This window comes from Glandiceps talaboti, chromosome 10, assembly GCF_964340395.1.
Source record: "Glandiceps talaboti chromosome 10, keGlaTala1.1, whole genome shotgun sequence".
In the NCBI taxonomy this organism is placed as follows: Eukaryota; Metazoa; Hemichordata; class Enteropneusta; family Spengelidae; genus Glandiceps; species Glandiceps talaboti.
The window spans coordinates 20,960,646-20,982,435 of record NC_135558.1 but is presented as its reverse complement, the minus strand read 5'-3'; the positions used below and the strand labels follow the sequence as shown (position 1 = coordinate 20,982,435).

The 21,790-nt window shown below is 35.4% G+C and overlaps 1 protein-coding gene across 1 annotated transcript; it reads left to right on the top strand.

The window, feature by feature from the left end:
* The first annotated feature begins 123 nt into the window (after positions 1-123).
* On the top strand, positions 124-20,672 carry LOC144440924 (outer dense fiber protein 2-like). The gene is made up of 19 exons (XM_078130389.1): positions 124-216; positions 734-920; positions 1,641-1,763; positions 3,125-3,286; positions 4,364-4,551; positions 4,881-5,010; positions 5,817-5,948; positions 6,788-7,051; positions 7,169-7,284; positions 7,701-7,880; positions 8,267-8,402; positions 9,027-9,137; positions 11,663-11,719; positions 14,837-14,941; positions 16,302-16,460; positions 17,605-17,705; positions 18,494-18,575; positions 19,215-19,421; positions 19,908-20,672. Exons 2-19 carry the CDS (start codon positions 792-794, stop codon positions 20,082-20,084), a joined length of 2,559 nt encoding a protein of 852 aa, XP_077986515.1. The 5' UTR covers positions 124-216; positions 734-791; the 3' UTR covers positions 20,085-20,672.
* Positions 20,673-21,790: the final 1,118 nt, after the last annotated feature.

Sequence of the window (21,790 nt, the reverse complement as noted above, 5' to 3'; positions counted from 1 at the left end):
TAAAGTCTTAAACTACTGTTTAGCCAAGTCGATATTCACGATGCAAGGAGATACATTTTAAATCATGACGTCATGAAATCATAAACCAATCAGATGCTTCAATTTAGCGTCCCTCCTACACACCGTAAACATTCTACAGCGACGGGTGATCGGTTCATTTTCTAGCTGTTTTTCTGGAGCTCCCTGCATTTGCATTGTGCGTCCGCAAATTTTTCAGTAAGGGACATTGTAATCTACTCAAATACATTATTTCAGTTGCAACAGTCATTTGAATTATCCGTGAGTGTAAAATATCGAGAGCGGTCGACAGATTATTGTCGCGGAGGCCATTTTGAATTCCAGAATTCTCAAAGTGAGCGAAGTACCTGTAGATTTGAGGTGCGAATAACAGGTAAGGCAATATCTCACTGCAAATGTTTAGAATTCTGTAGAAGTGTTACAGATGAATTCTATAAATTTGCATATAAAAATCCACCATCTAGCGGATAATTATTGTTTATTCTTGTCTATTTGGTAATAGAGCTAGTAATAGCACTATTGTACATAGACAAAAACACTCACGATGTATGATATTCCATAATACTGGTTATATACAGTACAGTAATATTTTTTAAACATCGAAATCAGATCTTTCTTGTCCTTACACACTGGGCATATTTCACGGGAAACGAGATCACCTTTCTAAATACCAATACATATATTTATTATTCCTCTATTTGTATTTTCCAAACAGGTTGAAGTTTCATTCGTGAAGCAGATTTCTTCCATTTCCAAAGAAGGCAGTTGCAATAATGACAGTTGACAAGGAACATAGCCGATCGGCATCACCCCCTCTACACGTCCACGTTGACCAAGACACACCAGTTCATGTCCACGTTAAGAAAGGGGTACTCAAATCAGCGACAGCAAGGGCTGCTGAGGTAACTGTAAGTTTGGAGTAAATGCATTGAAATCGATTAAACTTAGAATCAAAATATTTTGCAACACTCAGCCAACAGAATTGAAATGAATGGACTATGGACTTATTGACAATGCTGTTGTTTAACCTCAAATTTATGTCGTGCAAAATAGTTTTGAGAATTCAAAATTTACAGTTGTGTCTCCATGGCAATGGTAATAGCAACTAAGACAGTTGCTAAGGAATCGAGATAATTGATAGCTGAGCAAAAGTGAACAATAGTATTGTTCTCTGATAATTCACAGAGTAAAATACTCTTATTGTATTTTAAATTTTCCTGCATACAATGTTAGGTATATATGTATGTGATAATTTATTGCTACAGCTCAGTTTGATGCATCTGTAATTAAACTTCCTTATGTATTACCCAATTTCACTCTGACCTCATATCAGAATGACACTGGTTTCCTGTGTGCAGCAGAGCAGCTGTTTTGTGTCAGTTGTAATTCATATGTGTTTAATGTTCATTTCATGATTGTAAATAGACCCACAGGATATGATATTAAACATACACAGCTTATTTGTTCTCCTGAAAATTTACTGCGAATGTAAAGATGATGAATTTAAGTCAAAAAGTCTTTTTAAAATGACAGTATCTAGTAAAGTCAATTGAATGATTCAAAATTCAAACTTTGAATAACATGTTCTAATAATAGCTGTGATTATTTTTCTGTTATTCAAGGATCGTTTGAGTAGATCCAGACACAGACATGCTCCTACTTTTCCTGTTGTATCTCGATCGGCAAAGGAACCGTGGGTCCCTGCACCGGGAAAGAGCACAAGAGGAAAAAAATTTGGTTGGCAGGTTAGTAGTAGTACAAGTATTTGGATTTTTTATGAATGGGCAAGGTAACGTTTACCTGATATGAGTGGAGGCCATTGTTGATAAGGCTATGGCATACTGCCAAGGGTGACTTGAATGAGATAAAGACAACTGCCAAGCCTACAAGCACATTAGAATAACTGCCACTGAGATTTGAACACATTGTTGTCACAAATAGCTACACAGTTGGACTCAGGTACTGTTAATTTTTCTGTGTTTAATTTTACTATCTTAGAGTTTGAACAAGAAACTTAATATCAGTCTACAGGTATTTGAAATGTTCTGTAGTTCAACTGATAAGTTGTAATGAATGTAGAACTACATGTATTGCAATAGATTGTAGTCATTTCATAATATGGCATCTTGCCAATGACTCTCTGATTTTTACATTGACTGTTATTTCAAAAGGCAGTTGGTTATTTTTAAAAATCATATTGCTAGAAATTGGAAATACATAACTTTTTATCTAAAGTGAAATGACCTTTTTAAGACATTGCAACATTATTACCTGTATCATTAATGTAATTTATTGTAATGGTTGATTGGTGTGCATGTTGTAAATTTCAAGTGAAAGAGACACTTTGGTCTGTTGAACCTGTATAAAGTATAATGTTACAATTGTTCAATCCACTGAGGTCTGTTACCTACAGTATTTACATGCACTGACTAAGTCATAAATGTGTAACGCCATAATTGAGTAAAGTGAGCAGTGTGTTTTAAAGGTACCTGGTAGTGAGAAAACAACTGTGAAAAACTTCTTTATTTTACTTGATTACATAACTAGTATAAATGGCAGTTAAATGTCCTCAGTTTTGACACTTTGTGAATTTGTATTCTTTGTTATACATTTATTTATTGTGAATGTTTGAATCGTTTTTTGTTGGGCTGTTTTGGAGACAGAACTGCTCACTGAAATATAAATTATTGTATTTTGAAATAGTTGACTTGATTTTAAGATATTTAAATTGTCATGTTATCTACTCATGCACTCGAGTGAGTTGCAGGAAAGACTTTGTCCCGCAATAACATATACACGTACTTTGGCCAACAACATTCTCATTAATTATTTTTGCCCATATTATGAGAAATACAAAAGGCCAGAGATTCATTCCCAGGTTTTTTACATTATTGCTATCTTTATCAGTACATCCATGAGTCAAACAACAGTCCTGAATCTCAGCCAAGCAACAGTACTGCTAGCTGCAGTCCAGTACTGTTACAGGACTGCAGAAAGTTGGCTGTGTAGTTATTCCTTCAAAAGAAATAAATAATACATTTTATGGTATCAGAGTTTTGATGTTTCTGTTTTCAATTATTTTTTGTTCTGTCTTTGGTTTATACAGGGTCCCACACACAGACTTGAAATCCAAGGACCTGATGCTGATGTGATTCATTGTACACTACGACGTGAAGACCTGTCAGAAGACGATGAAGATAGAAGGATGTATGAATATGAGAAAAAGATTGATAGTTTAATGACAGAGATGGGATCAATGAAAACAGAGGTTAGTTTGAAATAATTATTAAGTCTGGGGAACGAGAAGCATTCACATTATTCAGTGTGTGATGTGTTTGTCCTAATTTATTTAATCAGCTTCAAAATGATGCCAAGTTGCAGTGTGCCCTCTAATGATGTTAAAATGAGTCAAAAAGATAAAAACTGGCAGTTCTTGTGAGTTACCACATAGTAAAAGATAGGGGAACACCAAATTTTGGTATTTTGGTTTGTCACTAGAAATTGTGTGCATCAGTGGCGTGTCAAATTGTCCTAGAGGACACACCGATGCCTAGGCTATTTCACTTCACTTTTTATCATTATAATATTTATGAAAAAATGTACTTGAATTCTGGGTAATCACATTCATGTTGTCATGAGATCATTGTTCTATTGTGAACCAACTTGTTCTCTGTCTCTGTCAAATAACCATATTTCATACCTACATTTTAATCCTAATCAAAGTGAGGCCTCTAAAGTTTAAGTCATTCTTTTGTGGTGAGTTGCAAACAAATTAATCTCCTTTCAATGAAGGAGTTAAATAAAACTGAAAGCACATCATGCATAAACTGATATAGTAAGGTTTTTTTTCTGAAGACCCAGAGTACCACTGTGGCACATTTACAATGTAGTAGGTGCAGTCTACTCACATTACTCATTTGTATTTTACCAAGGATCTCCACCTGCACCAGAGACATTGGCAATGTCGATGGAAAATTATAGCTAAAATGATGTAGGCTAGGTGTTTCAATCATGGGACATTACATTTTTGACACAAAGATACATGTAGACAGCAGTGCTATTCTTTCACAGTACGTAGTAAAAACTGGCATCTAACGAAAACATTACACATGGACTTAATAATTTTAATGGCTGCAACTGTTGATTTTCTAACTGATAATCAACATTTCAACTTGACTACTTCTACATCCCCACTGTGCATGGCACCTATGTAAATAATTGTTTCTTTTGCGTTAGAAGTTGTCTGAGGGTGTGTATTAAATGTCATCACTCATATCACATGAGTGAAACACCAAACCAACATCATTTTAGCAATAAAAACAATATAATTTTTATGAATTGACAGAGGGACTTAGAAAAATCAAAACGTGAAGTTCAAAGGAAGAAAGATGAACTGGAACTTTCCAAGAGATTGCTAGTAGACCAAGAAGAAGAACTTGAAGACTACAAAGATGAACTTGATGTCAGACAAAGAGAAAACCAATTACTACGACGATCTGTTGAAAGATTGAAGGACGAAGCTGATACAAGCAGGTATGTAAAAGTGTTAACTCTGAAGTGTGATTTTAATGAAAATACCTGACAGAATTCTGGTGGGTTGCTCTCGATAGATACCATAACAGAACCCCATAATGTCTGACTCCAAGTGTGGCATTATACTCAGGGTATTTGCATGAGTACGTGTTCTCTGCTGCAGTACTTTCACAAGCGTAGTGAGCAAATATTATAATATACAGACTAAAGGGTGGGGGAGGGGGTATACTGAAGCAATTTTGTATCATACTCAGTTATGGTAAAGTAAAATGTTTTGAGACTATGAAACTATGATTGTCTTACATCATGTTCATTATTTTTCTATACAGGACAGAGGCAGATCTTCTGAACACAGAGAGAGAACTGTTGATGAAGAAATTAGTAGAAGCAGAGATGGATGGTGATGCAGCAGCTAAACAAGTGTCTGCATTAAGAGATACAATGCACAGACTAAGAGAGGTATCGGTATGCTACTCTTAACTTAATATCTATTTTGAAGAATTTATATCCATATACATATAAACTGAAAGATTTTTGTTTGATAGTTATACAAATATTTTAACTAAGGTATGGGAACACCTGCCACTGAAGAGGGGAGTAGGCCAAAACTTTGGCGTCTTGGTGGTTGAATGGTTTGAGTGGCTGACTTGGAATCTGCAGGTTGCAGTTTTGAGCGCCATCGCTGCCATTTGTTTCTGAATGACTTAAGTCCTTGGGCAAGATTTGAACCATGATTGTGCCTCAGTCAACCCAGCTGTATAATTGGGGACCTGGTAGGATAGAGGTTGCAATGTGAATGCTTTAATCCTATGTGTTTATAAAGGCTGCAATGGACTGTATGCTCCCCAGGGAGTTGAGGAAGTATAAAGGGTCGTTGTGTCTCTATAGATCCGAGCCAGGGGTAATAATTGTAAAGTGCTTTGAGCACCCAGACTGGGTGGTAAAGTGCTATATAAAAACCAACATTATTATTATTATTATATGTATATAGTTACTTTGATGGGTACACTCAAGTAGATTATACCAGAAATACTCAGAGTGAAGATTCAGATGTAACAAAGATCAAAATATTTATTGAAAATTTTTGATTCTGTAAGCAGTATCCTTCTTCAGTAAATCAATTATTGTAGAATTATTAAACAGTTGCAATTGTCATTGTTGTCATCATGACAAATTTGCTAGAGTAACATCACATTCTTTTGAGTGAAATGAAACAGAGAGAGTATCACACAGGAATTATTATAATTGATGGGTTTATTTTTCAGGAGAGAAGATTTTCATCTACGGATTCCAAAATACTCGGCAAACAAAGGGAATTACTGTTAGAAAAGTTGGGTGATTTTGAAACAACTAATCGTACACTCAGACGGCTACTGAGGGAACAACACAGAAGAGAGGTAATAATAGATTTTTGTTAACTTTGGATGGATTTTTTAAAATGAAATTTCATGTCTTTCTAGTTCTGTTTAATTATTTATTGTGCCCCCTTTTGGACCAATGGCTTACAACATATGTTTGAGGCAGATAGTTAATAGATCAAAATACGTAAGTGTTCTCTCCATGATAGATTGGATATAAATAAAATGGTAATTTGCATATTGGTTTGCATAGTGATCGGCATATTATAATATGCATGATGTCTTCAACACTGGAACAAACCCTGTTATGTTTATTTTAACACATACAAAATCTCAAGGATGATAGAACACTTTTGAAGCACTGTAGAAATGTGCCAAGCATGGCAGCCTAGATGGCAAGGACGGTGTTAGCACCATGCTTTCTCTATAGTGGGGAGAACACTGTACTACTACATTATCAATCATGAGTAGACGAGATATAGATAATGATTCTAGCAAGAAAATGAAATGAAAATGCAGACTATGGAAGAAAATAATACTTGAAACATCAAAACTTAAAGAGTCTAATAAACTAATGTATGATAGCTTTTCTATTTTCATTCGTCTATAGTTAATATTGTTTGACAAATATTACCTTATTAATCTTACTGATGACTTATTATAATGCGTGTGATGTCATCTCCACTATAAATAGACAGCCATTCTTTCTTTTTTGTGCAGTTTTGATTAATGTACATGTACAGGGAAAGTTCTTCAGTTCCTTTCATCAAAAACTAAATGACTTCACATGAGATAAGTACACAGATTAAATTTGTTTGTACTTTCAGAGATTTATTTTATTTTTTTCATTAACTTTATTGCCTTGTTATTGTCTGTAGGCTGAGAGAGAAAGAACTGAGGAGCAGCGTGATGTACTTCTCAAGAAATTAACAGAATCCGACAACATAAACCAGAAGCTGCGACTACAAATGCTAGACAGGCGCCAAGAAATGGACGCTATGACCGCGTCACTCACAGCTGAAAGAGAACAAACAAGAACTATGTCAGACTTACAAAGTGCTCTAGAAAGCACAAGGGCTCATCTACAAAATCAACTGAGAAAGAGAGAAGCTGATGTCAATAGAATGGCTGTACAAATAAGGGTAAGACTTGAATATGTAAATGATATGTAAATAACATGAACAAATAGAGTGGGTTTTTTTTAATTTCTGACCTGTGTTCTTTTAACTGAAGATAGCATTTACACTATCATTTGACAGGCATTGGAAAATCAACTGGATCAAGAAAAGATAGAAAATGAACATTTCCAGGGTTTACTTCAAGCTGCCAAGGACAAAGCTATGGCTGATAAAGAAGCATTGAAGAAGGCAACAAGGTATGACATGTGATAAAAGATTATAGATGTAAAATAGTGTCTGCTTATCTTTTAATAATATTTGAATACTTATTGTCTGGCTGGGGGGGGGGGGGGGGCAATAGTAGACATATACTACCAGGAGGGCTATTAATATGTAGCAACTATTTGCCAAGGCTGTGAAAATAGTTGGTACATAACAGTACACACAGGAGGGGTGATTTGACATCTACTAGTGCCTGGCTAGAGCTAGGCAATAAGTGTTTTACAATATATATATATACACAGTATCTATACATAGTACATGGCAATTTAATGCATAATACTTACTAAATCTCAAAGTCACTAATACTTTGTTGTCATTCTAGAGTCCCAAAGGACACCTACTCGCAGTAAAAGTCACTAATCTAATATTACTTTGTTTATTATCTTTGTAGAGTTCAGAAGGACAGAGCAACTCGCAGCGAAGATGCAGTAGAAAAGTTAAATGCAGCATTGATAGAGACTGAAACTAGACTAGCTGAAACTGAGATGAATATGGACCAATGGAAAGCAAGGGCCACTAAATCATCTAAAGAAAAAGCACACCTTGAGGCAGAAAACTCTGCACTGAGAAGGTAATTAGAATTATTTGCATTTAATTTCAATTTATAACAATGGTATTATGCTTGACGAAAAAGGTGGAAAAGAACCAGTGGATGTTAAGAAATGGAAAGAAGAGTTGAAGTAGAATAAATCAGCATGACAATGGAATTACTGTCACTTGTAAATTCTGAGTACATCATGTTAATTATTCTATGTATTGACATAAAGACTGATTCAAAATTAGTAATGTGGCAATTAGTACATGTACAGGAATGCAGTCTTTATGCAACAAAATAGAGTAAAGCCATACTGTGAAAAATTGTCTTTTTTGATAGTAAATATGTTTGTAGTAATATTGTCATCATGACTAAGTATTACATCAGAGATTTTATGAAAGTTTACTTGTTTTTATTTTCAGTCGTATTGAAGAGTTAGAACTTCAAATCAAAGAGATGGACCAAACACACAGAACTAGTAGTGATTCTTTGAATGCTAAACTTCAAGCTAAAGTTAGTGAATTATCCAGTGTTAAGATGGATAATGACAGAATGCAGGTGAGTTGCAGACTACACAAAAATCATTTGATTTTCCGCCAATTTTTTGTCAGGAAACCGCAAAAATAAATAGTGGCTAAATTGTCTTCCTGTACGTGAACACAATGTACCAATCTGGTCATTAGTGAAAATTAGTCTTTGTTATGAAGTGTGAGAACTAGCTGAAGACTGTAAAATTGCAAAATGTTGTAGTAGTGAAAATATGTAGTTTTACAGCATGTTATATCATCATCCACCAAACATGCTCTTTTAACATGTTCAAATTCTTCCCATATATCTTCAAACAAAAACAATTCAACATATTTTGTACTTACTGTGTATTTCAGACATGTTTTGAAAAACTACAAATTTATAGGAATTTCCTTAAAGGCTCATTCTATATTTTAAAACTTAAAAACTGTGGTAATCTTGAAAGTAAGACATTGGTTAGTGTTTAAAGTTATCATCTAGTTGCTAAGCAACAGATAGTAGTTGTGAAAATATAATGACTTCATTTGCAGAGAGGAAGAGTTCATCTGATATAAAAATTGTTGAAATAATGTGTAGGAGTTAGACTTTTGTTGTTGTTTCCTGTTTTGGGATGTTTCAAAACATAAACATTATTTGGTATGATTCTTTTGACAGTCATCCCTTGCCAATGTAGAAGACAAACTATCCTATGCTGAGAGTGAAATCAGCCAATTGAAGTCTAGCATACAACAGTATGAGAACTTAGTGTCTGAATACAAATCACAGGTAAGTCAACACTTTCGATTGGCTGATGAGAAAAAAACGCAACAGGAAAGTTTTGTTGTTGTGATAGGAGTGAATTTATATCTCACCAATGGTGTAAATTTGTTAATCATTTTGAAGTTTTTTATCCAGTGATTAAAAATAATGTTTTTAGGATTATGAGTCACATACATTGATGGAAGTGATTACTGAGTGCTGGGTATGTTTTCCACTCTGTCATATCATTTCAGATCTGCTAAGCCGACACTTCCATCAACATATACTATATTCTATTCTTTTATCCATCAAAATTATCCTCAGCATGAAAGATCCAGTCATTGTTTCTGTGTATGTAATATGTTCACCAGACTTGGATGGTGAGTGAGTGGTTACATAAACAGACCTAGGACTGGACCTTTCAGACTAAACTATCCTGTGCTGGAACACACTTGATCTGTTTTAACATTAATATTCTCTTATGTGCATCAAATCTTGGCATTGTCCTGACTCCCAACTACTAGTACCAGTTTATAACAATTGTTCAGTCTCACTGGACATAAGGACAGAATATCCCAGTAAATGTACACTTCAATAATTGTTCCTTGCATAAATATCTATCAAATTGTCAAAAATAATGTAGCACTTGTTAGACTATAGACTAGAATTAGTTTTGTACTAAATATGTAATATCTTAGTCATATACCTTGTGTTCCGGCCTTGTGATGGAAATCTTTGTTAAAGATATGTAGCCTTACTTTATGCTACTTAATATGTCACTCAGTGTGTCCAAATGAGTCAATACAAACCACTCAGTGATTTAGATAAACCAATCAATGGCAATGTTGATTCTAGATAAACCAATCAGTGATAGGGTGATTCTAGGTAAACCAATCAGTGACTAGGCTGATTCTAGGTAAAACAATCAGTAATAAGATTGATTCTAGATAAACCAATCAGTAATAAGATTGATTCTAGATAAACCAATCAGTAATAAGATTGATTCTAGATAAACCAATCAGTGATAAGGCTAGTTCTAGATAAACCAATCAAGCCAATCGATGATGACTATTTTGAAATTAGCTATTCAGGAGTGAGACTAGTTAAGAGACATCATATATCAGTAAATCAGTGAATTTGAAATCAACAAATCAATGATAGATCTCACTACCAATAAATCAATGATATTAAAGCTAATTTTTGTTTATGCAATCAAAACTACAACACATCATGTGAGATTGAGTCTTTGTATTATTGCCACTGTCATCCAAAATTTGACAATATACACTTGTGATGGCCATCCATAGACATACCATTATGGTGTGTTTGTTGGTCTGATCATAGCACATGTAACAAACCCATACCATTAGTTGGAAATCCACTGACGTATGGTGCTGTGTTTCCAGTTATGTTATTTCTGTTGGTTTCATGCATATATAACCAGATTTTCATTAGATGTACAGCAGATTTCAAAATACCATTCAACAGCGATGTTTGATACAGCCATGCAAAAATCAATAGGAAACTGTATGTGCTACACTGATTGCAATTTATTGCTACATTTAGTATAAATGAAATAAACCATTTATACCAACGTACTGCAACAAGATACAGACATGTGTCAATGGTTTGACGTCTTCATATATTGTCTGCATGGTGGCACATTAGTTCATTTCATTATGGACAAAATATTGAAAGAAACTGTATTTATTCAATCTTGCTATCTTAAAATGTAGAATGTGTAGTTTCTTATTAGTTTCTGTGTGATTATATCAAACAGAGCCAGTGAACAGTATTCTGAAATCCGCTGTATGTGATATCACCACCTCTATTCAGTCTAACACCATGGACTCATTAGGCGTACCTAGGGCCTCCATAGTGGAGGGTCTATTCTCATACCATTTTACTAATTCTAAATCGCATCTTAACTTCATTTCATTTTATTTCTTCAAATCAATTGATAACTTTATATTTTTATTTTGCATCGTGTCTTTCACCACTCCAATAATCTAGGTGTCACCAGCACATTTCGCCAGACATGTGGTATGTGAGATTCTCATCCAATCATCAACTGTCTGTTCTTACACCTATTTCAAATTTCATGTCAAAGAAAATGGACTTTGCATTTATTTCGTCAAATAGTTCCGTTATTCCAAAGTTTGCAATAGGTGTAAAACAGCAGTAGTCTTTGGCGTTGGTGGTGGTGTTGTGATTTCTGCTATCTGCACACATTTTTTGTAAATAATTTTATGCATGTATAAATATGTAATATTACAATGTTGTTAAATTATTTCATTTTGCTTGCTAAATAATAATATAATTGTCTGCAATATTTGAGAAAAAAATAACTGCTTTGTTATTTAATAGTTCTGTCTTAATCTTCTATACTTTCTGGACTGCTAAAACCTGCCATTTATTCGGCTTTGCCCTTTCCTAACGTAACCGTAGCTGTTACTAGACCAGCGTTAGTTTGTAACTTGATAATTATGTTAATGTTGTTGTTAATTTCATCATGTTGATTTCTCATTAATGTATTCTGTTTCAATTAACAGTCTAACCCTGTTATCAGCACTCCATCATTCAATCATCATCATCATCATTCTCAACAGGTTTCTATTCATTTACATATTTTTGTAGCAACCTTTGAACCCTCACCTATATAATGTTGTACTTGTATATGAGTTTTCTGTCCTCTTGTCTTGAAGAAGAAACTGTTTTGACCTGATCTCTGTCACGGTTAATGTATCAACTGTTCACCTTTGACCTTTGAACTGCTAACAAGTTGTTAATCTGTGTGTCTTCTTGTACTGTATACTGTCTCCCTTCATATAACTATGATATTCAAGGCTTGCACACTGTGAATGGGAATATCACAACATAGTTTTTTTTGTGGAAATTAAGAGAAATAAAAAAAGATCCAGCAAAGTTTGAAAGTGTTTTCCTATCATACCCACATGATAGAGTTGCTGGTTGTGCCATGTGATTTCTATAAAATGAATAAAGAATAAATATAATAGAATATTATTACAACCCATAACACCAAAGTAAAATACTCTCTGGATGAACCACAATCGTTTATAGCATCCATATCAAGTACAACCCATAACACCAAAGTAAAATACTCTCTGGATGAACCACAATCGTTTATAGCATCCATATCAAGTACAACCCATAACACCAAAGTAAAATACTCTCTGGATGAACCACAATCGTTTATAGCATCCATATCAAGTACAACCCATAACACCAAAGTAAAATACTCTCTGGATGAACCACAATCGTTTATAGCATCCATATCAAGTACAACCCATAACACCAAAGTAAAATACTTTCTGTATGAACCACAATCGTTTATAGCATCCATATCAAGTACAACCCATAACACCAAAGTAAAATACTTTCTGTATGAACCACAATCGTTTATAGCATCCATATCAAGTACAACCCATAACACCAAAGTAAAATACTTTCTGTATGAACCACAATCGTTTATAGCATCCATATCAAGTACAACCCATAACACCAAAGTAAAATACTTTCTGTATGAACCACAATCATTTATAGCATCCATATCAAGTACAACCCATAACACCAAAGTAAAATACTTTCTGTATGAACCACAATCGTTTATAGCATCCATATCAAGTACAACCCATAACACCAAAGTAAAATACTTTCTGTATGAACCACAATCGTTTATAGCATCCATATCAAGTACAACCCATAACACCAAAGTAAAATACTTTCTGTATGAACCACAATCGTTTATAGCATCCATATCAAGTACAACCCATAACACCAAAGTGAAATACTTTCTGTATGAACCACAATCATTTATAACATCCATATCAAGTGTAAAAGTATATTGTTTCATTTGCTAATTGACCACATTAGAAAGGTCATATGCTAGGCTTGTAAATAAACCAATTGAAACAGTATACCTTTACACTTGATATGAAAGCTATAAATGTGTGTAGCACATAGAGAAAGTGCATCACTTCAGTGTTACTTGTTGTAATGTGAAAGCTATAAATGAGTGTAGTACACAGAGAAAGTGCTTTACTTCAGTGTTACTTGTTGTACTTATTTACTACATGATTAAACACCATTTTCTTGGGAGAACATTGAGTTAAATATACTGGTTGTACATTTGGAAGGATAAAATAATGGGGAAAAATATATCTGATATTTTGATAAATTTTGACTATTTCAGTACAAACAAGCAAAATGAGGATGACTATGAAAACATAAGTATGTGAATACTAGTAAATTGGTGTTCACGGTCACAGTTAGTGGTGTGTTCACAGTTAGTGGTGTAAATATGTATTTATATACTAAGGTATACAATATGTTATAATGAGTGATGTAAGGTAACCAGTGAATAATTGGGATATATTTCACTTGGTTACTGTAACAAAAACACTGAATATTAGGTTCTATGTGTTGGTTCATCTCTTTGTGAACACCATTTCAATTGGCCATATCATGTTATTTGTTGAAAGCTGTCACCTCAATAAGTTGCACATCAAGGAGGACGATGTCAGATATGCTAACATTGACAATGTACAGAAAGTCTGGTGTAACCAAGGCTAAGATTTATTCAGGTTAAGATTTTGAAAAAAGTAGAACGAAAAAAAAAAGATGGTTACCAATTTTGGTGCCTTTAGGCTTTATGTCAAAAGAAGTGATCATTTCTTTAAGAGTGTTGAAAAAATACTAATTGTGAGAACCCTCTCCTCAAAATGGTTTTCTTGTTAGACAAATTTGATAACGTTTGAATGTTAAGAGAAAAAATTATCATAGCATTGTAGTGTATATTTTACTTTGTTTAAATATTATACTATGAAATACATGAATGAAAACACATTCAACAGATATCTTGTTCTGAAGTTAACTCTCCAATAAAATCCTCCTTAGTAAGTCTGTACATGTAGATATCAGCTGTTCTGATCTGACCTTGTTGACCTTGACCCCTATGTCACATGACGTAGTAAATGCATGTTACTGTAGATATAGAAAGTATAATGAATTATGAAATACACTAGAAGTAGAGATAATGTCACCTGCACAGCACACAATATTGTGTATTGATTGTATGGCAGTGTTTTTGCATAGTCTCTATGTATATAAGAATGTACATATATCAGCTGTTCTGATCTGACTGTAGGATCTATGTTGTGGAACTGCATTAACAGGGATGGGGGCAGGAGGAGGGAAGGTCTAGATACCAGGAGGAGGGAAGGTCTAGATACCAGGAGGAGGGAAGGTCTAGATACCATAAATACAATACCATGTACTGTAAATAGGGGGACTGTCAAACTGGGATGTTAAAATTAACAATGTTGGAGGCAATCTGATGTTGCATGGTTTGTCAATCATTATCTTTGTAAAGAAGAAAAGAGAGTGTAGAGAGTATGTGATTACAACTTACCTGGACGCTATCATGTCATAGTCTGTTTAACTGCTGAATGAAGTACACATCTAGCATGATGTAACCCTAGACAGGACAGGTATCAAGAGATATGTGCTTACACAGTGTCGTAAAAGTAGCACACATGCACAATGCCAGGGCAGTTTTGTGACAGACAGCTCTTGGGAGTTGGAAGAAAATCTGGACACTAGTTTTGTGTTTGCACAGCCTAGCTTTAGGTAGCACCCCAAATCATCCCCGATGCTGCTTTTTGTTGAGTGACTTTTTCATAAATTGTTTATTTTCTGTGATACAGATGACACGTTCACAGCGTGACGCTGATGAGACAGCTTACAAGTTACAGTCACAGGAGAGAGAAACTGGTCGTATACAGGATGAAAGTCAGAGAGAACTAGACAGAGTAAGTAAATATTAAATTGGAAACTGTCAATTATGAACTAGCTATGGAATGGTGAATTGAGTCAAAAAAAAAGTATGAGGGTAAAGTTGACAAAAAGATATTATGGTAGACTGCCACTCTAAGTTGAAGTATGGTTGTAGCATATAGGGTACATGCAAAGACTGTGAGGGCCACCACTTAGAAAAAGGCATTTGAATATTATGGCCATAATTTGCATGTTGTTATTTGACAACAGCCAGCAGCCGTTAAGAGATGTATAAGACATTCTTCGAGACAAGTATATGATGTAAACTTTGTTGAATCAAATGAAGAAACTAATAAACATGACTAACAACATATATTTCATGATAATCAGTTGACTGCCTTGACCAAAGCAATAAAACAATCATGGAACCCAAGTGATACTCAAAACTTTGACAAAACAGCAACTTAATGATGTACTGTATTTTGGGTTGTGTTGTGTATGGGTATCTCAGTATCTGAATGAATAGGTGTATTTGAAAGTGCAAACAAAATGAGATTCCTGAGTCAAAAATGGCAGCTGTTTCATTCTTAAATGAGTGGCAAAGGGTTAATTGAATTAATCAAAGTATCAACTTATATCAGAACTTATCTAGAATGTTGCAGTCTTTATGTACAATGATTTATCAGGGATAGGATTTAGATTTGTTTGGCAGTGCTGACTGTAGTGTACAGCTGATCACACTGAATGGTGGTGGACTCGTCACATTTGTCTGTGATGTGTTTGATACTATGTATCGTTATCATCAGCACAGATTAGTTAACTAGGTTGATAAGTAGAATTTGCATTGGTTTGCCAAATGGTATGAACACTTGAGGAGACACATACATTTTTTTTTATGAGTGAGACAACCAGCAACATTAGAAGTAATTGGATATGAGATCCTTATCAAAGCTGACCAGTCATCCCCACTGAGTAACACAATAGCAACACACACACAGTCAAGTACTAAGACATACACAGAGCAACTGAAGTTTTGATGAAGACATACAACTTTACTCAACATCTACATCTGTGTTGATCTTTGTACTTGACTGTGTTTGTGTTGATATTGTGTTACTCAGTGGGGATGACTGGTCAGCTTTGATAAGGATCTCATATCCAATTACTTCTAATGTTGCCTAGCTCAGAAAAAAAGCATATAGTCCCCAGCAGAGTGTGTATACTATTTGGCAAACCATTGTAATACTTGCACTGGTAAACTATCGTCCAGATGGAAGTAAATGCTACATTAGTCCTACACTGGTTCTAATACTTCCAATTGTTGAACCATAATGGGATGGTGTTCAATGCTGTCTTTTTTTACCAAATAAATGCAAAGTTTCATTTTTGTCTCAGGTGAGAACCCGATTACAACAGAGACTACTGGAGTTAGAACCTCTGCCAGATATGCTACGCACATCTGAACTAAAACTGCAAGAATCTAATGAGAAACTAATGGCATATGAAAAGAGATACTCTGAGCAAACTAAACTCATCTCTGATCTTACAGTCAAGGTGGGCACCCTTTTTTCATTTGTTCATCTCTAACACTCTATCTTTCATTTTCTAATATTTAGTTCTTTCTATCCATCCTACTGTTCATTTCTAGTCATATGCCTTCCATTTCATTTGTTTATTTCTAACTGTGTGTCACTGTCATTTTGTCGGTGGCATTTCATATGTAACTTTATTTCAAAGCCATGATTCTTTGTTCTTTCATACAATTTCAAAGTCTGTGTCTGCTATTTTCATCATCATTTCACTTTCAACTATGCATCTGTGATTTCATTTGGAGATATTTGTTATTTCTAGTCCAACTTCTATCGTTCATTTCTGACCCTGCTTCTCTATAGACATCCTGTACATTTCTAGTTCAACTTCTATCGTTCATTTCTGACCCTGCTTCTCTATAGACATCTTGTACATTTCTACCCCAATTTCTATCGTTCATTTCTGACCCTGCTTCTCTATAGACATCCTGTACATTTCTAGCCCAACTTCTATCGTTCATTTCTGACCTTGCTTCTCTATAGACATCCTCTACATTTCTAGCCCAACTTCTATCGTTCATTTCTGACCCTGCTTCTCTATAGACATCTTGTACATTTCTACCCCAATTTCTATCGTTCATTTCTGACCCTGCTTCTCTATAGACATCCTGTACATTTCTAGCCCAACTTCTATCGTTCATTTCTGACCCTGCTTCTCTATATACATCCTGTACATTTCTAGCCCAACTTCTATCGTTCATTTCTGACCTTGCTTCTCTATAGACATCCTGTAAAATGCACTTCTTGGTGTAGGTAGACTGTTATTGAATTAATATTTCTCAAAAAGGAGTTAGCTAACATTCTAACATTCCGAGTACCTGCAAAAATAATCATTGCAACCACCAGCAATACATTGATGTTTTCTGCCATTTCAAATATTCCGATCTGATCTTGCCAATGCTTGTAAAATTGCCAGTGCATTTCATAAATCACGTTCCACAAATACTCTGTAGACTGTAGAAAATACAAAACACAAGATAGTAACACTAACTTGACTAAGTATGTAAACCAGTTTACTTTTCAAGGTTGTCCTGGGCAGGAACTGTGAGGTAACAGTGCCCTCAACCATCGTCAGACCTGAAACTCAAATCTTTTGTTTTTCCTCACAGGTTGAACACCAAACTGATCAGCTTGAGAATTTGAGAGATAAAAGACATGCTGGTCAGGATGAAGTAAGAACCCTGCAATCTAAGGTGGATGCACTAGATAGGTATGTAGATTGGAACCAATGCATACATGATGAGTACTTGTGTGGCAATGTCACAATTCACATTCACCGATACACGTCCAGCTTACATGGAAATTATAACAAATGAAAAGAGAACAATTCTGTTGCCTTTGCACCTATTGTTTACATGGATATTATGAAAACATAGTGACACATGAAAACAGAAGGAATTGAAAATACTGCCAGTCATGCATTGTTTTCTATGTATTTTTATTTACATGTGGTAACACGCTAAATGGATAGATATGAAAATACTGTAATAGTGCTTTTGATCCACTCATGTGTGACATACTTTCTGTCAAAGAGAAAAAATGGCATATGATGATAGCAACTTATATTATTGTGATAGTAACTTGAATTATTGTGATCGTTTCTACTTTAAACAGACAGAAGATAGGACATTTTTCTTTCAGATATTTGTTTCAAATTAGTGAACGATTCACAAAGTACAAACCTGTTCCAACTGAACACTAAATTCAGAAATTTGGCTTTAACTATTGCCAACTACTGTGACGTGTAAACTTCAGTTGGAGAGTGCAAACTAAGTGACTGAGCATGCGTAGTGAGGTACTGCGATACACTATTAGTTCACAGGGGTGTCCTTGGGCAGTAATTAAGCAAAATGACACAATTTTAATCAATTGGCTCTAATTTGCTACTTTGATGTCAGAAGTAATATCATATGGAGACACAGAGTAAATAATGTTACGAATATAATGATGATTTTTGGCTGTATCCTCTGACTAGAAAACACTTTTTCTCCTTCTTAGGAAACTGCAAGAAACTGACGAACAAAACCGAGAGCTTCATAACATTATTGCTAAGAGAGAAGAAACAGTCCATCAACACCAGGTAAGACTATTTGGTTTTCATCTCTAATATCACTAGTCTCAGTTACTCAGACTCCTCTGACTTATGCAGTCACCAGAGAGTCTGGGAGAATGCTTTGTAAGTACAAGATGGCTGCTGGAAGAGACTGACCCACAACATGGTAGTAAAATGTTAGTAAAATCACACAGTGGCAACTCTTGCTAAGAGTGTTTTAGTCAATTTTGAAACAGAGACAATTTTCAAAATATTACACCTTGATTTTCATGGATTGTATTAAGAGTTAATGAAAATTAAGAATTGTTTTCATCCAATCAGAAATTACCAGAGTCCACTGGAAGTCGCCATCTTACATAACATTGCAATCACTTAATGTAGCATTCCCTCAGACTCTCCACATCAACATGTAGTTACTAAACTTGTGCAATCAAAGACATTTGTTATGTTATCTGTGTCTCAATGATGTTACTTTATAAAGCATGGCTGCTGAAAGCAAATAGGCACATGCAATGTACACTCTCTTTGTGTAATACTTTCTAAAAGGACAGATGACAAGGTATCACAGTTGAACATTATCTCATGTATAAGGCACTTAGTAGAACATTTGAATTGTTTTACTGTTCTGTGATCTATATTGTAATTTATTCTGTTTTGTTATCTTAGATTCGCCTTGAAGAAAAGACAAGAGACAATGCCAGTCTCACAAGACAGTTGGAGCAGGCCATCAGTGATAGCCGCCGTGCTGAAGAACAGGCCAGAGATAAAGCTGTGTCAAAAGATAGAAACTCACAAGCTAGAATACTGGAATTAGAATCACAGCTGAGTAGAGCTAAAGCTGAAGTAACACAGACTAAGAGAAGCAAAGAAGATGTAAGTATTCTTGATGTACACACACACATACACACACACACACACACACACACACACACACACATCATCATCTACACACACCTACACATGCACACACATCATCATCATCATCTACACACACCTACACATGCACACACATCTACATACATGCACATATACACTTACACACACACATGCACACATACATCTACACACATATACACATGCACTCACATCTACACACACACACACATACACGCAGATACATCTGTACACATACACACACAAACTTAGAGACTGACAGACTGACTGACTGACTGACAGACAGACAGACTGACTGACTGACTGATGGACAAAAAGAACAAGTGAGAGATAGACGAGAATAAAATAGACAGACAGACATGGCACAAGAGACAGAGACATGTATACCAAGATATACTGATTTATGAAAAGATTTCTGGTTGTACATTCTCTAATCCAATGGTATATGTCTTCTTTTAATTTTAGGCTGAGAGGCGATTCAACTCACGGTTGTATGACCTGAAAGACCGCCTAGAGCAATCACACAGTACCAACCGCAGCATGCAAAATTATGTCCAGTTCTTGAAGAGTTCATATGCAAATGTATTCGGAGACACTTCTATCTCAGGATCGCCAATCAGATCTCGGTCCCCAGTACTTTGAAATAATTTCAAAATTTATCAAAAATGATGTGTCTTTTATGTTATGATGTAAATGTAAGAAGTTTATGAATAGTTACTTCTCTATCGTTTCTCTCTTTAGTACTTTGTGTGTGTCTTTATTGTAGAAGAATTGTGTTGAATGGCACTACTTTATATCGTCATAGTAACCAACCCTGTATATAAAGTTAATGGTTGTGTGTTTTATAGGTCTAAATGCCATTTTTGTTACGTACTCACCTGGTGTGTGTGTGAGTTAAGATGCTAAATTGTCACTATATGCTAATTTGTGCTTCCCATGTTTTTATTTACCCACCGGATTGTCTTGAAATGTAGATGAAATAGAAACAGATTGAATGAGAATACACAGAATGTCCTCTTGTAAGTTTTTGTAAGTATCATTTGTAAGTGGTAAATTCTAGGAGCTATGGCCTCAAATGTAATTGACATTTACCCAAGAAGTTACAACAGGCTTTAAAGGATTCTTTACACTTACATGAGTTGGAAGTGTTGCTGAAAAGACTTCTTGCAACATACCTAGGTAGCCAGGAAAAGGCTTACTTTCATAGTATACAACCGGGCTGACTGTCCATTTATAGTATACAACCGGGCTGACTGTCCATTTATAGTATACAACCGGGCTGACTGTACATTCATAGTATACAACAGGGCTGACTGTCCATTCATAGTATACAACCGGGCTGACTGTCCATTCATAGTATACAACAGGGCTGACTGTCCATTCATAGTATACAACAGGGCTGACTGTCCATTCATAGTATACAACAGGGCTGACTGTCCATTCATAGTATACAACAGGGCTGACTGTCCATTCATAGTATACAACAGGGCTGACTGTCCATTCATAGTATACAACAGGGCTGACTGTCCATTCATAGTATACAACAGGGCTGACTGTCCATTCATAGTATACAACAGGGCTGACTGTCCATTCACAGTATACAACAGGGCTGACTGTCCATTCATAGTATACAACAGGGCTGACTGTCCATTCACAGTATACAACAGGGCTGACTGTCCATTCATAGTATACAACAGGGCTGACTGTCCATTCATAGTATACAACAGGGCTGACTGTCCATTCATAGTATACAACAGGGCTGGCTGTCCATTCATAGTATACAACAGGGCTGACTGTCCATTCACAGTATACAACAGGGCTGACTGTCCATTCATAGTATACAACAGGGCTGACTGTCCATTCATAGTATACAACCGGGCTGACTGTCCATTTATAGTATACAACCGGGCTGACTGTCCATTCATAGTATACAACCGGGCTGACTGTCCATTCATAGTATACAACAGGGCTGACTGTCCATTCATAGTATACAACAGGGCTGAGTGTCCATTTATAGTATACAACAGGGCTGACTGTCCATTCACAGTATACAACAGGGCTGACTGTCCATTTATAGTATACAACAGGGCTGACTGTCCATTTATAGTATACAACAGGGCTGACTGTCCATTCACAGTATACAACAGGGCTGACTGTCCATTCATAGTATACAACAGGGCTGACTGTCCATTCACAGTATACAACAGGGCTGACTGTCCATTCACAGTATACAACAGGGCTGACTGTCCATTCATAGTATACAACAGGGCTGACTGTCCATTCATAGTATACAACAGGGCTGACTGTCCATTCACAGTATACAACAGGGCTGACTGTCCATACATAGT

What these genes read in the sequence shown, in the direction of transcription:
- LOC144440924 (XM_078130389.1), top strand. Translation starts at nt 792, where the DNA reads ATGACAGTTGACAAGGAACATAGCCGATCGGCATCACCCCCTCTACAC. An exon ending in TCTCTGATCTTACAGTCAAG is followed by an intron (nt 16,461 to 17,604) that starts GTGGGCACCCTT and finishes TTTTCCTCACAG; the next exon opens with GTTGAACACCAAACTGATCA. An exon ending in AAGGTGGATGCACTAGATAG is followed by an intron (nt 17,706 to 18,493) that starts GTATGTAGATTG and finishes TCTCCTTCTTAG; the next exon opens with GAAACTGCAAGAAACTGACG.